The sequence below is a fragment of the Chiloscyllium punctatum genome, chromosome 16, assembly GCF_047496795.1.
Source record: "Chiloscyllium punctatum isolate Juve2018m chromosome 16, sChiPun1.3, whole genome shotgun sequence".
In the NCBI taxonomy this organism is placed as follows: Eukaryota; Metazoa; Chordata; class Chondrichthyes; order Orectolobiformes; family Hemiscylliidae; genus Chiloscyllium; species Chiloscyllium punctatum.
In genome coordinates, this window is record NC_092754.1 from 40,262,101 (window position 1) to 40,279,044 (window position 16,944).

A 16,944-nucleotide genomic window follows, 5' to 3' on the forward strand; every position below is an offset into this window, starting at 1 on the left:
GTCGACTCCTGAAACGTCGATTCTCCTGCTCCTCGGATGCTGCCTGACCTGCTGTGCTTTTCCAGCACCACAATCTTGACTCTAATCTGCAGTCCTCACTTTTGCCTCACAAAGCCATGCTGACTATCTTTAATCAAAATATGTTTTTCCAAATCGTCATAAATCCTTTCTCTCAGAATCCTTCCAGTACCTTGCTTACCACAGATGTAAGACTGGCTGGTCTGTAATTCCCAGGGATTTCCTTATTCCCTTTTTTGAACAGAGGAACAACATTCGCTTCCCTCCAAACATCTGGTACTACTCCTTTAATAAAATAGTTAATGCATCCTCCCTCCACAGATGCTGCCAGACTTGCTGTGTTTCTCCAGTATTCTTGATGTTTTTTGAAGCGTTTAAATGTTGCATGGGATTTGAGGAAATGGTTATGTTTGGCTCTGCTGTGATTTTGTGAAAGTTTCTATTTCCATTCAGTGAAAGTGGATAATACACTGAGCAGAGGGTGGGGCTCGGTGTACTTGAGGGAACGATGTGCACGTACACTCAGATTGAGCGAGAAACAGAATGAACTAACGATGAGGTAAACTGATGGTCATTCAGTGTCGAAGTTGGCAAAACTCCAGATGCAGTTTCCTCGATATTGTTGTGAGCACAGCTTTAAATGAAAAATAAACTCTGAATTAAATCTACACTCAGAACTGTTCGCAGGCTCTTGGTGATCAGAATAAGCTGCTCTCGACTTACGATTTGCTTGCTGTCCTCTGCAAATGTTGCTTTGACAAATAGAGCTCCGAGCGAAAACCCGAGGGTACCATCCGTGTCGCTGACACACGTCTTCCATCGAGTGTCACATGTCTGGAGGAGAGGAGACACAGTGAGAGGGCAAGGTTACAGCAGGTCAAGAAGATGAACACAGAGACAGAGAGAGAGAGTGTCTGTCAGAAGGTAATTGTTGGGTCCTGCCTGAGACTGAGATGGATTGAAGCACTTTTCCAGGCTCTGATCCCAGTCAGACACTGCATCCCCCAGACTGTATTGGCATTCCCAGTGCTTTTGTTGTCTGGTACCAGAGTCAATCCAGTTTCACTGTTTCAAAACCGAAAAAACCTTGGAATTCTATCACCTGTAATTGTACGAGCAAGAAATTAGGCCTGTAACTGAATTACATCCAGAGAGTATTTGTGGTTTGACTAAACTGAGATTGAATATGCACAAACACCTTTTTGTTCAGATGATGGTAGTGGGAGGTTGAAGCAGAAGGGGTTTGTAACAGGCCCCCTCCAGTTCTCTGCCAGCACCTTGTGCTGTCACCCTCAAATCTACACCCCTCCAGGACCAAACCCCTGCCTCTGAGTCTCAGAGTAGCAGCCCCTAGCTACCAGAATCATATCTCCTTTCCTGATTGGCTTCGGGCCTTTCTTCAATGAGATCCTGATTTTTCACCAAATGCAACACAAGCAGCTTAGCCCTTCAGGCATCTGTGTACCACGGTCTGGACTGAGACTGTTTAAACTCAGAAGGGGCTGATACCACGTCCAAAATGGCTGGGTTGAAATTGTGACACCAAAGTAGATCGCAATCAGCTTTAGTAATCCTGCACACTTTAGAGGAAGTTTTTCTTCTTGCTTTATTGTTCTAGCAGTGATCTATTCTCTTAACACCCTGTCCTATCACACACACACTTCAGAATCCTGGAGGAACTTTCACTGTAGTCATAAATCAGGACATATTACAGTCAATGCTGTAGGTCCATTGCCTAATATTGTTTCAAGGTAGATGGATAGTATTGATTTGAATGCTGCAAAAAACTCATAGAATTCCTACAGTGTGGAAACAGGCCCTTTGGCCCAACAAGTTCATACTGATCCCCCAAAGAGTAACCCACCCAGACCCATTCCCCTAACTAATGCAATTATCCTACACATCCCTGAATGCTACGGGCAATTTAGCATGGCCAATTCATCTGCACATTTTTGGACTGTGGGAGGAAACCGGAGCACCCGGAGGAAACCCACGCAGACACGGGGAGAATGTGCAAACTCCACACAGTCAGTCGCCTGAGGGTGGAATTGAGCCTGGCTCCCTAGTGCTGTGAGGCAGCAGTGCTAACCACTGAGTCAGTGTGCCACTCCAAATAAAATCAGCAAGTTGGAATTGCTGCTGAGATTGAGTTCTTTATTGGAATATATTTTCCAATCTCAGTGGGGCAGCACTGAGGAAGCATTTCAGATTGTAAAACACAATCAGTCTGGGCTCCCTTTCCTTTTCATCTCCCCCACACCCCACCCCCCCAAAAATGTGATGAAAACAGGAATGGGACAAAATAATGAAAACTGAAAGGCTCAGTTATAGTGAAAATAAAAGCAGTAAGTGCTATAGGAACTGAATCCGTCCTGAAGAAAAATATCAGACTTGAAATGTTAATTGTGCTTCTCTCTCTTGACAGATGCAGCCAGACTGGCTGAGTTTCTTCAGCACCTGTAGTATTTTGCTTTTATCTGAGATGTCGGTGCAACAGTGAATGTTACAGCTGTGAATGGATGCCTCAATGGGCAAACTCTTTCTGAAGTCACTATCCATCTGGACAGGAAAGGGCACAGCATGTCACCATAGTCTTACTGGACCATGAGGCTGCTCTCTTATCAGAGAGAGGCGCCTGGTGAGGGTTTAACCTGAGGCTCGCCACACCTCAGGTGAGGGGAGAGGTTGAGAATAAGAGTCCTTCATGGTAACCTCAGCTGGTTCGGGAATTGAACCCACATTGTTGGTATCACAGCGCTTTGCAAGTCAACCAACCAGCCAACGGGGGGGGGGGGGGGGGGGGGGGGGGGAAGGGAGAGGAATTTGTTGCCTTGGCCTTGGGCTGTGTGGCTTGCTCGGCCATTTCAGAGGTAAATTAAAACTCAACTGTATTTGTGACAGCCTGGACTCATATGTAGGCCCGATCGGGTGAGGACAGCAGATCTCTTTCCCTGAAAGGTATTCATGAAGCAGATGATTTTGTTTTTACAACAATCATTGATAAGAAGCCTCCAAATTTTAAGTTCTATTAGCTGTGCTGGGATTTCAAACCATGCCCCAGAGGATTAGCCTGGGCCTCTGGATCATTAGTTCAGTGACATTACCACGATATCACAACCTCCCTGACTGTTTTGAAGCTTTTAGATTTTGAGCGTGAAATATTTAGGGAGAAAGCCCAATTAAACTCAAGCTTAGACCTGAAGGAAGACACAGAGTTTGAAACCATAGACTCAAACACGAAAAGAAACAAAGTCCACATGCTGGAGTTGCTAAGTGACCAGATTCAAAGTCTATTCTCATAGAATCTCTCCATTTGGCCCACAAATCTATACCAACCCCTTCAAAGAGCACCCCACGGTAAAAACAATGACTGCAGATGCTGAAAACCAAATACTGTATTAGTGGTGCTGGAAGAGCACAGCAGTTCAGGCAGCATCCAACGAGCAGCGAAATCAACGTTTCGGGCAAAAGCCCTTCATCAGGAATAAAGGCAGTGAGCCTGCAGCGTGGAGAGAGAGGAGGAAAACTTCTTCAAGGCAGGCATCCTTGATTTTAACCCTACTGCGAATCCTCTTGCAAGGATGCCTGCCTTGAAGAAGTTTTCCTCCTCTCTCTCCATGCTGCAGGCTCACTGCCTTTATTCCTGATGAAGGGCTTTTGCCCGAAACGTTGATTTCGCTGCTCGTTGGATGCTGCCTGAACTGCTGTGCTCTTCCAGCACCACTAATCCAGTAAGAGCACCCCACGCACCACCCCATAAACACAGCATTTCCCATGACTAATCCAGCTAACCTACACATCCCTGGACACTATGGCATGGCCAATCCACCCTTCTTTGGACTGTGGGAGGAAACCAGAACATCCGGAGGAAACCCACACAGACACTGGGAGAATGTGCAAACTCCACCTAGACAGTCGCCCGAGGCTGGAATCGAACCTGGGTCCCTGGTGCTGTGAGCCACCATGTCACCTCTCATCCAGTTGGTTTTCCCTCTGAATTTATATTCTTGTACAATGCCATCGTGAATGAGCAAAATGAAAAGCTTAAAAAAAAATGTAGCTTCAGCAATACTCAAAGCGAAACCTATTGTCCTCCTTTGCCCTTGATTTAAATTAACAATTTTTCAGAGAAAGCAGAATTAATGTTCCGGGCCCAGTGGCCTTTCTTCAGAACTTTTCCAGCAATTCCTGTTTTGGTTTCTGATTTCCAGCATCCACAGTGCTTTGTTTTGTTTTCAGAGTTTAATCTGTTGCTCAGGTCTCACAGCAGCAGTTACTGATCTTTGACACACGAGTGCGTACACTCCCCAGGGGAAGTTGGAGTTTGACACGGTGACAGATGATGAAACGCTGGCAGCAAGAAAATTGAAAAAGAAACAATGTCAAATGACTCAACAGCTCTGGCTACAAAGCACTCAACTTCTGTGTGGAGAAATTGGCTCAAATTGTTTGCGGCAAGAAAATTATCTTTAAAAATAAGTTTTTGAATCACGATCTTAAGTTCGTCTCTGCTGGCTTAGCAAGTCAAAGGGCACAGCATTGGTGAAACCAGCCAGATGTTTTGGAAAAAGGCATCTGGATGGGTAAATGAATAGGAAGGGGTTAGAGGGGTAGGGACCAAATGCTCGCAAATGGGATTAGATTAATGTAGGATATCTGGTCGGTATGGACGAGTTGCGAAGGGTCTGTTTCCCTGCTGTACGTCTCTATGATTCAATGTTATATTTTATTCTTGTCCCTTCTTTAAAAGTTTCAATTTATTTGTGGGATATGGGTGTCACTGGCTGAGCCAGCATTTATTACTCATCCCTAACTGCCCTTGAGAAGGTGGGGGTGAGCTGCTTTCTTGAACCGCCGCATGTGGCAGGTTGACCCACAATGTCCTTAGGGAGGGAATTCCAGGATCTTGACCCAGCGACAGGGAAGGAACAGGGATATATTTCCAAGTTAGGATGATGAGTGGCTTGGAGGGGAACTTGAAGGTGATGGTGTTCCCATGTATGTGCTGCCCTTGTCCTTCTGGATGGAGGATGTCATGGGTTTGGAAGGGGCTGTCTGAGGATCTTTGGTGAATTTCTGCAGGGCATCTTGTAGATAGTACACACTGCTGTTACTCCGTGTCAGTAGTGGAGGGAGTGAATCTTTGTGGATGTGGTGCCAATCAAACGAGCTGCCTTGTCCTGGATGATGTCAAGCTTCTTGACTGTTGTTGGAGCTGCCCCCACCCAGGCAGGTGAGGAGTATTCCATCACCCTCCTGAGTTGTGCCTTGCAGATGGTGAACAGGCTTTAACCAGTCATGTGGTGAGTTACTCGTTTGTCAGTCTTCTTGGGGCAGGGAGCAACTACTAAAGAAGGGATGTTGAGTTGGGAGGGGGGCGCGGGGGCGCAGAGGAGGTTGGCTGGGTTTTAACATTTAGTAATATCACTCTGAGACGCCCAATGCAGGGAACGGCTGGTGCTCAGTACCGTTCTCCTTGTCTGACCAACTTGACTTGGCTGCTGTGGTAGAGAGAGAGTGAGAGAGAGAGAGACAGAGTGAGAGAGTGATTTAAAGTCCAATATGACTCATCCAATTTGTTTGCTATGACTGCACCAGTCAGTGCAGTTGGCTGTTAATTGAATGGTTGGTGGTTCAAGACGACCCAGGGCTGCAGCTTTCACTGTTTAGGGAGGGTCAGTGGTTAGCACTGCTGCCTCACAGCGCAGAGGACCCAGGTTCGATTCCAGCCTCAGGTATCTATCTGTGTGGATTCTGCACTTTCTCCCTGTGTTTGCATGGGTTTTTTTTTGTGCATAGTGTCCAGGGATGTGTAGATTGATTAGCCATGAGAAATGCAGGGTACAGGTATAGGGTGGGATGCTCTTTGGACAGTTGGTAAAGATTTGATGGGTCAAGGGGCCTCTTTCTACACTTTAAGAAATTCCACGACTCTTCATCATAACTTGACCTCACGCCCTGCTTCCTGCTGTAAACTCTGATGCTTTCTCCACAGGGACTGTCAGACCTGCTGAGTTTCTCCAGCCCATGTTGACTTTATTCCATCATCCACAATATTTTGCTTCTATGTTCCTGTTGAATTAAACAAAAATACAAAAAGGGGCAGTAACACAGATGGGGGAAGCTGAATAAACTGATAAGGGTGGAAGGATGGCAGAGATACAGTGATGGACAAACGATGGAAGCATGATCACGTGGAGCATAAAGACCAGTATAGATACCTTGGGCTGAATGGCCTGCTGGCATAGATGAATCGGTGGGAGATTAAGAAGGGATACGTTTGGATTTTATCTCAGGGTGCACCTGGGTCAATGTGACCACTAGGTGGAGCACTGTGCATGCACAGGGTGCTGTTTTAAAGCTTGCGTCCCTCAGCCAAGTGCAGTGTCTCATAACACAATGTCACAAAGTCACTACCCAAGAAAGAAACACAGAAATAAATTTCAGGAATGATTCTAGGAAGAAAATGTAAAGTGTTGGTGTTAAAGAAGGAAAGTTACATCAATATTCTCTCTCCAGGTATTTACAATTTGAAAATTGCAAAATATTGTTCTAAAATGTGAAAGTTTAATCCTGTTTGGGAGTCACAATATATTTTACACAAAGTTACTTCAGTCAGCGTGGATAGCAGAAAGCCACTGTATGTTTGAAGTGTTACACCACTTCCTTTAAATTTAAGACTGAGATGAGGAGGAATTTCTTCTGTCAGAGTTGAGGATCTTGTCACAGAGAGCTTTAGGGGAACAGTCCTCATGTATATTTAAGCCTTGGATAGACAGAGTCTTGATCAGTCAGGGAATCGAGGGTTATGGGCAGGAATGCAAGGCATGAGGAATGTCGGATCAGTCACTGAATAGTGGAGCAGGCTCGAGGGGCCGAATGGCCTACTCCTGTTCCTATTCCTTATGGTCTAAATCATACATACCTTATTTGGAGAGGTTTCAACTACTGTCAAAAGCCAGCACTAGGTCATGATGCAGATAGATCCTGGCAACCATATCCAATGGCGGTGCCTGTCTCTTGTGTTGGAAATGCAAATTCCTTTCTCTCAAAGGGCAAAGAAGCTAAATAATGCCCACCTCAGTTGTGGTCAGTGTGGCCTGCTTGTCATACCCAAGGAAACTGCTGGCAATTGGTTCCATTCACACAGTGCAGACCCATCACGTGCTGGGCTCGCTATTGACCCTAGTGAAACACTAAGTTTGAATTTGACAACGACTTTTAAGAATTTATCAAGAGGCTGGCATTATGCTGGGCAGCACGGTGGCTCAGTGGCTAGCACTGCTACCTCACAGCTCCACCGTGTTCAATTCCACCCTCGGGCAACCTTCTCTGGCAGTTTCCATCTTCTCCCTGTGTCGGGGTGGGTTTCCTCCCAAAGTTGAATTGGCCATGCTAAATTGACCATGCTAAATTGTTCATGCTAAATTTGCCATAAATTGACCATGCTAAATTGCCCATAGTGTCCAGAGATGTGCAGGCTAGGTGGATTGGCCATGGGGAATGCGGGATTAGGACGACAGAGTAGGGGAGTGGGTCTAGGTGGATGCTCTTCGGAGGGTTAGTGCAGATGTGATGGGCTGAATGACCTCTATCTGAATTGTAGGGATTCTATACTCTTTGTTCACAGTGCTTTCAAATCCAATGTTAAAACATTATTTTTCACAAAATTAGCAACAGAGTTCTTGTTCTCACTGTAACCATTAAACATTTAGTGAGTCCCTGGTCAATCTTGGAATTAAAGGTGTGTGGGATATATTGATCCAAAGTTGCTGGGTAAAGTGAATACATTCATCCTCACCTCTAAGTAATGTTCTGACATAACAGAAACAACGTCCGCCAACCTTCCAACTGAGATGGGGCTTCTTATTTACTGTCATAGTTGGCCTTTCACTTCCTGTAGCTGCATTATTACATAGGATTTAGGAGTAGGAGACCATTCTGCCCTTTGATCCTGCTCTGCTGTTCGATAAGGTCATGACTGATCTTGCTGCAGTCTCATTCCTGTTTGTTCCCCATAATCCCGGACTCCCTTGTCTCCCAAAAAGCTGTCTCACTCAACCTTGAAGACATTCAATCATCCAGATCTCACAGAGTCATAGAATACAGGCTTTAGATCAACTCGTCCAACCGAGTTAGTTTCCCAAACTGAACTAGTCCCACCCGCCTGTGTTTGACCCACATCTCTCTTAAACTTTTCCTATTCATATACCTGTCCAAATGTGTAACTGTACCTAAATCTACCACTTCGTCTGGCAGTTCATTCCATGTACAAGCCACCCTCTGTGTGGAAAAAGTTGCCCTTCAGGTCCCTTTAAAACCTTTCTCCTCTCACCTTAAAAAATATGCTCCCTAGTTTTGAACTTCCCCACCCTAGGGAAAAGACCTTTGCTATTCACTTTACCTATGCCCCTCATGATTTTATAAACCTTTATTAGGTCACCCCTCAACCTCCTACACTCTAGTGAAAAAGTCCCAGCCAATCCTTATAACTCAAACCCTCCATTCCCAGCAACATCCTGGTCAATGTTTTTGAACCCTCTCTAATTTAGTAATATCTTTCTTACAGCAGGGCCAGAGCTATACATAGTACTCCAAAAGTGGCCTCACCAACATCCTGTACAACTGCAACATGATGTCCTAACTCCTATACTCAATGAAGTCAGAGCAATGACGCCGAGCATGCTAAATGGCTTCTTAACTACTTGTGATGCAACTTTCAAGAAACTGTGTACCTGAACCCCTAGGTGTCTCTGTTTGACAACACCACCCTGTTAACTGCATTAGTCCTGCCCTTGTTCATTTTGCCAAAATGCAACACATCGTATTTATCTATCTGTCACTCCTTGGTCCATTGGCCCAATTGATCAAGATGCCTTTGTAATCTGAGATAACCTTGTGCAGTGTCCTGTACCACCAAGTTTATGGGATAGAGAATGCTACAGACTCAAGAAAAAAAATCTTTTCCTCCTCTCTAAAAGGCATGACCTCTTCTTCTAAAACCATGTCCCCCAGTTCTAGTCTACAAGAGGAACATCCTCCCAACATCAATCAGGTCCAGTTCCCTTAGGATTTTTATCTGATTTATTAGGATCACTTCTTCTGAACTGCAGTGGATACAGGCCAAGTCTCTCCAGTCTTTCAGTATGGGCTGGGTGCTGGTAGGTGGGACTAGATTGGGTTGGGATATCTGGTCGGCATGGACGGGTTGGACCGAAGGGTCTGTTTCCATGCTTTATATCTCTACGACTCTACCACAAACTGTAGACCCTTCACCCCAGGAATCAGTCCAATGAACCTTCTTTTAATTATTTCTAACACAGTTAGGCCTTTCTTTTTAAGATGGGGTCCAGACCTTGTACACAGTGTTCCAGATGTGGTCTCACCATATGTTGTTCAGAATCATGGAGAGATTCCCACTCTATTTTTCGGATTTGGAACAATTAATTTCATTTTGCACAAATCAACCACGTTGCAACTGCTGGCCTGAGGGAGATCACTTGGTACGACACTGGAATCTGGATAATCGGGGCTTGTAATCGAGTAAGGGAGATGAAAGAGCCTGAACCATTCAAACGGTGCAGAGCCTGACAGGATAAATAGTGCGTCTTTCACAACGATTCGACTGTCTTTGCTCAGCCACTCCCTCCGACCATTCTAATGTTGGCAAGGATTGCAGGAGCTAGAATCAAAACGCCGCACGCATATCACCAGAGAAGCAACAGCATCTAAAGACTTGAATATCTTGCTGAAACTCAGTAATCAGGTTTTTATTTTGTAAAAGCTATATATTCATTTGATCAGATTTTTATGAAGTGGTGTTGGCTGGTGACAGGCAGGACTGAATGATTATTTATGAGCATGGACACAAAGTGAATACCACATGTCAGGCTGCCTCAGCTTCCTGACCCTGTGTTGTTACAGAAGCGTTATCCATGTGTCTTTAATTCACAGGGCAGAGGTCATCACGTCAGCAGGATCTGATAGTAGGAGAGGCTGGTTCCTGTGATTTCAGACTTCTCCTCCAAATAATTACCGCATGTTATTTCGTTCTCGCTTTCAAGTTAAAGCTGAGTCGTGCTCTCTGCAATTAACCCTCTGATACAGCCTGCAAATTATTTTTAATTGCTTATTGCAACTGTGCAGGCAGGCTGCATTAACCCCTCATCTGCTGAACATACAAGGAACAAATCTGAATTTGAAAAGTCATACCTCTGAAATTTGAGCTGATAATTAAGTGCTGGTTTTGGGAGCCCCGGTGAAAAGGTCTGAGAGATGGGGATGGGCCAACCTTGCTCTGATTGCCAGTGGGACTTATGCTCTTCCTGGCATATGGGTGTGGCTGGCTACCGTCCCCAATTGCCCTTGAACTGCTGTTCAATTTCAGAGTCTGTGGGTCTGCAGTCACATGTAGACCAGATGGACAAGGGTGGCAGATTTCCTTCCTGATTAGTGAACCGAACCCGATGGGATTTTCGGCCATGATAGTCGCCACGGTTGCCATCACCAAGGCTTCATTGTATTCAAATTCCATCAGCAGCTGTAGTGGGATTTGAACCACGCCCATAGAGCATTGCCACATGACAAACCTAAATCCCGGAACTCACACCACATCCGATCAGTGGCAGCCCATTAACAATGGCCATTCCTATTAAGGCCAGCCCCTTGCTCCCAACAGCATCCAACCGAGGACTGGCAGCTCAGCAGCACCACCAGAGCCAGTGGCCGCTGCAGGAGTTGCACCTGGAAGAATGAGAGTGAGCTATTGTCGAGGTTTAAAAAAATCATGAGGGGCACAGGTAGGGTGAACAGCAAGGTTCTTTTCCCTAGGGTGGGGGAGTTCAAAAGTTGGGGGGCATATCTTTAAGGTGAGAGGAGTAGATCTAAAAAGGACATGAGGGTCAATGTTTTACATAGAGAGTGGTTTATGTATGGAATGAACTGCCAGAGCAAGTAGTAGATGTGGGTATAGCTACAATGTTTAAAAGACATTTGGATAATTTCATGAATAGGAAAGATTTTGAAGGATATGTGCTAAACACAGTCAGACGGGATGAGTTTAGTTTGGGATGATGTGGACTGGTTGGACCAAAGGATCTATTTCCGTGCTGCATAACTCCATGACTCTAATTCCTGAGCCTCATGGAATGAGATAAGATGTTAGGGACTGTGCTCTTCCAGCACCACTAATCCAGAATCTGGTTTCCAGCATCTGCAGTCATTGTTTTTACCACAAATTAATGGATATTGGATTAGAAAACATAATCAACACAGGGAGCTAGTAACCACTGGGGTGAATTACATGGAGTGGGGCTAAATGAAATAAAGCTTTCACTGAAGCTATCTTCTGTGCAGTCACTCATTAACATTCCTCCAAAAGCGCCTTCCAAACTCATAGCCCTTTTCTATCTAGAAGGACAAGGGCAGCAGATACATGGGAACACCATCCCCTGCAGGTTCCCCTCCAAACCACGCACCATCCTGACTTGGAAATATATCACTCTTCCTTCAGTGTTGCCAGGTAAAAATCCTGGAACTTCCTAACAGCATGGTACCTACAGCCCCAGGACTGCAGCAGTTAAAATACACAGCTCACCATCACATTCTCAGGGGCCTCTCGGGATGAGCAACACCAGACAGTGACATCTGAATGAATTTCTGAAGATATTGGTGTATGCCCTGTTTCCATATGTTGAGTCCATGTGGTGGTGTGACACATAGGTGCAGTGGCAACTTGCACTGTTACATACTCAAGCTATGGATAGTAATGGTTGAGACTGCAATACTCCTTCCACATGGGTGAGCAGGAATCTCTCCCACTCTTAAACGTGCTGCCTGTGTTGTGTGTAGGAAGGATCGCAGATTGATAATCTTCCTGTTTGGCTGTAATCTCAATATACCTTTCTCAGGCATCAAGTCATGGAAGGGGACTTGGACCCAGAGCTTTTGATTGAGAGAGAGAGAGAGAGAGAGAGAGAGAGACAAGATCAGGAGTGAACATAGTTTGTCTTTATTGACGGCTAGTCTGAGATTTTGTTGAGGGCAACTTTTTAAATTTTGGGGGCTACTTTTTCATTCTCACAGTGATGAGGTCATGTAGTGATGTCTTTTGTATTTATAGTGAGACATATTTGGAGTCACACACAAGGATTAGAATCGTTTCGCAGCCCCCTCAATAATCATCTGCTCTCCTATAATCTTAAAGTCATAACACAAGGAAGACAGTAAATCCTAGACACCATAGTTTTTAAATTGGCACAAGATAACAGACGTAAATTAACAGGAGTCTTTTTCTAAAATATCTGATGCATGTCTACATATGAACATCCATAACACTAAAAACACCTTCCACACACCAGAACAGTCACTGCTGATGTATTGGCACCACACAGCTGGGATAATTTAACAAGACAGTTACAACCATATTTACTACATCTCAGATCTCACACTCAGATTTGAATTTAAGAATTGACATGGCATTCATTATAGTTAGATTCACTACATCCAAGTACAGTGATTCCTGAATTTATGCAGTCCTAAACTAGAGATTCCATTTTCAAGGAATTGGATCCCAGTTAGCAGAGTAACTATATTTTCTGACAGGTTTAAAACTGTTCTTATTGCTCCAACCCTCCCTCCACAACATTTGCAGCATCCCTCTCCCACCCCCAGACCTTTTGTAACCCTCCTTATCCTTTCCCAAACCCTGCTGCAACCACTTCCTCCTCTTATCCCTGCCCTCTTCTGGCTGGTGCCCCCTTTTGAGCCCTGGCAGCAGGGTGAAACCCTGCACCCGATTAAGTGACCCCCCACCTCAACCCCGATCTGCACCTGTTGTTCGCTCAGAGAGCAAGTGGAGAATAGAGCATGGTTCTGGTAGATCCTAACACGTCTGTGGGAATTCTTTCACTGCTTGGTAACAAGGTCCCTAAATCTAACGGAAATATCAGCGGCAGCAAACCAACCACCTGAGTTGAAACTTCCAGAAGGTTGTCGGTCAGGCAATTATCTAAAACAGGCTGCTTTTAGACACCTCAAGGTCCTCACTACTCTGTCCTTCACCAGGTCAAAGGCTCATTGTCCAATATTCAAGAATCTGTTAATTTTCCATCACTCTTTTTATGTTAATGTTGAAGATTCATGTAGGGAGTCAAAAATAAGAATTTCGACACTTCCTATGCACATTAAATAAAAGATAATCACAGGAATTGCTGTGGCTTCATTCCCTTACATCACTTTCATAGCAAGATGTAACTAGCATTCTGTTTGAATAAAGCATGCAGCTTAAATAGGATTGATAAGATTTTATGAAACAGACTTTAAACTAACATGGAACAGTACTGGGAAAGCCTTGATGCTTGTACTGGACAGAGTAGTGAAGGTCTTCAGGAGTTTACAACCAGCTGCCTTTTAGATAGCTGCTTGCCTAACAAACCTCTGGAAGTTTCTAGTTAGATGGTTGCTTGCTGCCACGAATGTTTTTATGCCTAATCTGGGTATAAAATGTGTGATCAAATTCGGAAGCTTCTTTTGAACTATCACTGCTCAAACCCCACAGCTCGACACGAATGTCAAGCTATCAGGATCAATGTCCTCTCATTGAGCTTCACTGACTCAATTTATTCATGAGGATGTAAAGATAAACAGGAATGGATCCAAATGTCTCCTGGATTGAACCAAACGTGGAATGACTCGGATCTATGGCATTACAATTTTAAACAGTCACTTATGCGATTATTAGTGGACAGCCATTACACTGCGTTCTGTCTATGATTTGCATTAAACAAAAGTATTGGAACAGTTTGCTTTTCCCTCAACTCCATCCTGCAGCAATATGCACATATCTATCAATTTTCATTACCTGTAAAAAGTGAATCCAGGGCAGTTAGGGATGGGCAATAGGCATTGGTCTTGCCAATGACGCCCACATCCCCAGGATGAGAAAATGATTCCCATCTTGAAAACTCTCCAGCATCCATAATCCCCTGGGATAAGGAGTTTACAACCATTTTGTGTGAAGTTCTCCTCATCTCAGCTCAAAATGGCTGCCCCCTTATCCTGAGACTGTTGCCCCACCTCAGCCCGGTGGGATATATCCTTCCCAGCACCTACCCTCTATCAAGTCCTGTGAGAATTTCAGGAATTACAAGAGGTCAGCTCTCATTCTTCTAAATCTGAGGGAATGTAGGTCTGCTCACCATCTCACTGACCGAGGGACTTTGAAAGTCTTTCACTCACCTTTTTCATTCCCGACATGGCCATTATGAGTTTCTCCTCAGCTTCCTGGAAGCGATGATCCAGATTGTAGGCAGTTTTCTTCACAACGTTCCATATCATGTAGTTGTTGAGAATGCTGGAAGCAGCAACATAAGAAACACCTTCAGTGCTTCAATGACACAAACTGAGATCGGAGCAAGGCGTAGCTGGGAGCATAGTAAGAGGGCTACTTGGTTGATTGGTTGTCAGGGTGATACAGGGGAGGACATGCCAACATCATGGTGGGCATCAATCTCCCAGTGGCATCAGTGGGTTGGCAGCCACTAGAATGGTTGCAGATAGATCTGCATGCAGCTCCCAAGCTCTGTCCCACCCTCCAATCACCATCCTGGAGCAGGTGCCATTCCTCCTGCAGGCTTAATGGCCAACCAAGCTTCTCAAGGGCCAGGTGAAGGTAGTGAACTGACATTGTCCTGCTGATGCCTGGAAGAGGAGTTTGTGGGAATGGGGTTTTTATACTGGGAGGTGGCCTCCATTGGCAGGCTGGAGTTTTTGGGAGGGGTTGGGTAGGGAGCATAGGGTGGGGGTAAAGGTTCAGCTACAGAACACCAGGGTGACTCGACAATGCCAGCCTGCCCTCCCTCTCTGTGTAAGCAGTGTGCTGCATCATTAGAGACAGTCCCCTTTGGATCTGACATTAAACTGAGAGGCAATGGTACAAGTGGAGGTTCCAGATGCCAGGGCAACACTGATTCTGGTGGGCGAGTGCTTTAACCAGTACCTCCACTGGTATACCCTCACTCCTACATAAGAACAGGAATAGGCCATTCAGCCCCTTAAGCTGTTATGACATTCAAGAAGATCATGGCTAATCTGAAGCCTAACTCCACATATCTGTCTTTGACCTATTCCCCTATATAATTCAGCTTCGGAAAAAAATCACTCTTTTGGATTTACAATTAACAACTGATTCAGCAACCACTGCTGTTTGTGGAAGAGAGTTCCAAATCTCCAACACCTTTTGTGTATAGAAGTGCTTCCTAACATCTCTCCTGAACACTCTGGCCCTAATTCTCAGACTATGCCCCTTAGAATCCCCAACCAGTGGAAATAGTTTATCTTTATTTCCCCTGTGGTTTTCTTTCCATGTCTTGAAGACTTCAATCAGATCACCTCTTAACCTCCTAAATGCTACAGAATAGAGGTCTAATTTGATAATCGCTCCTTAGAAACCTTAAGTCCAGATGCTGCTGATGGGAGCCTGAATGAGACAAAATGGTGGCCACCTTTGCCTCACTTTGAGGTAATTCACAGTTAGTGAAGTTATCCGAGACTTTCCTAGAGGACTTGACAGATGGTTTATAAATATGCTACTTTCACAATTTTTGAGATGGAAATTCTCAAGGTTTGTGGGTCTTTGTTAGTGCAAGCCCAGTTGCAAACAATATAAAGGCTTGATTTGCCCCTTGTGATGGTCTGGTCCCTTTAAGTTGACCCAAAACGGGAACCTCTCAGGCAGGGCACTAAGAGCGAGATCCAATCTCAGCGTCAACTTTCTATGACATACCCGTCACGAGATAACAAAATGAAAGAAAGACAGCAAGGGATGAATTCTGACCATTTATCGGTGGAGTTTATAAGGTCAGAGACCTTCTGTAGATATTCCTTTGCGTATACAACCACAGGCTCAGAGTCATTCAACTCGACTGGATAGAAGATGGCAGAAAGCAATGGCAGCCAATCAATAACAGGAGCTAACGCCTGGAAAAAAGCAAAGAGAATCTTACTACAGGAAAATAGGGCACAGGGAGAAGACAAAAATGTTCTAGACTGAGTAAGTAGTGTAAACATTGGACTCTGAATTCAGAAACGGCACCATGAATAAGCAGGACACTAATATTTATCAGTTAGTAAGTGAGCTGTGCTAAAGGACGATTCAAAATCCAAAGAAATTAAACTCTCCACTCAATAGCTATTTCAGAAGCAAATTCTTTCTAAACTTCACCCGGTGGCATGTTCCAATTGAGACTGTGTGGAAGTGATTGGATATGGAGGTTGGGGGAGGGAAAATATTTGTCCCTTTCACTTCGAGAGGGTCAGACTATAGCTCAAGAAGAAGCATCATCTGGGTTTTATTGTTTTTCAGAATATTTTTGTTACTTTTTCAATAAGATCCAGGAGGATCGAAAGACAAGATGGAATTAAGCAGCTGGAAATTTCCTTGTTTGTCATATCTCTAACACTGACTGTGTGCAGACTCGATCATTGTAATCAAATGCTAGCTGCATGTGGCTAATTGAATTTCTTATGACTTAAATAAATGGATTCATGGATACTGTTGTGAACTTGAACCATTTTGTGCATCTGCTGGTAAAATGGGAAGGGGAAGATCAGAATGTGTTCTTTGATCACTGTACACACTGAGTTATTGAATGTGGGGGCTGTTTGTGAAGTCAATGGAAACGTGAAGCACATTTTCATGTATTGACCATACGGAGCTTTCCACTTACAATGAGAACATGTGGGTCAAACGTTAGTATTTTTTTTATTTCTCTATTTTTGTATCTTATCTATTTTCGTAACTATGATTTGTAACTTGGTACGTTGCACTTAAGATGGCAGGCTGTGCTGGCACCATTGTACACTTTTCACTATACTCCTATACTTTAATAAAATCCCAATTCTAATTCTAAATTCTATACTGTTAAA

The 16,944-nt window shown here is 44.4% G+C and overlaps 1 protein-coding gene across 4 annotated transcripts in view; it reads right to left on the reverse strand.

Moving 5' to 3' along the window:
• Positions 1–16,944, reverse strand: part of LOC140487167 (endothelin-converting enzyme 1-like) — a 329,267-nt gene that overhangs the window by 32,714 nt on the left and 279,609 nt on the right. For all 4 annotated transcript variants that reach the window (XM_072586786.1, XM_072586787.1, XM_072586788.1 and 1 more), the window contains 3 exons: positions 15,854–15,996; positions 14,257–14,371; positions 742–852 (listed from right to left, as the gene is read on the reverse strand). In XM_072586786.1, the coding sequence (XP_072442887.1) occupies positions 742–852; positions 14,257–14,371; positions 15,854–15,996 (369 nt within the window). The remainder of the gene's footprint in view (positions 1–741; positions 853–14,256; positions 14,372–15,853; positions 15,997–16,944) is intronic.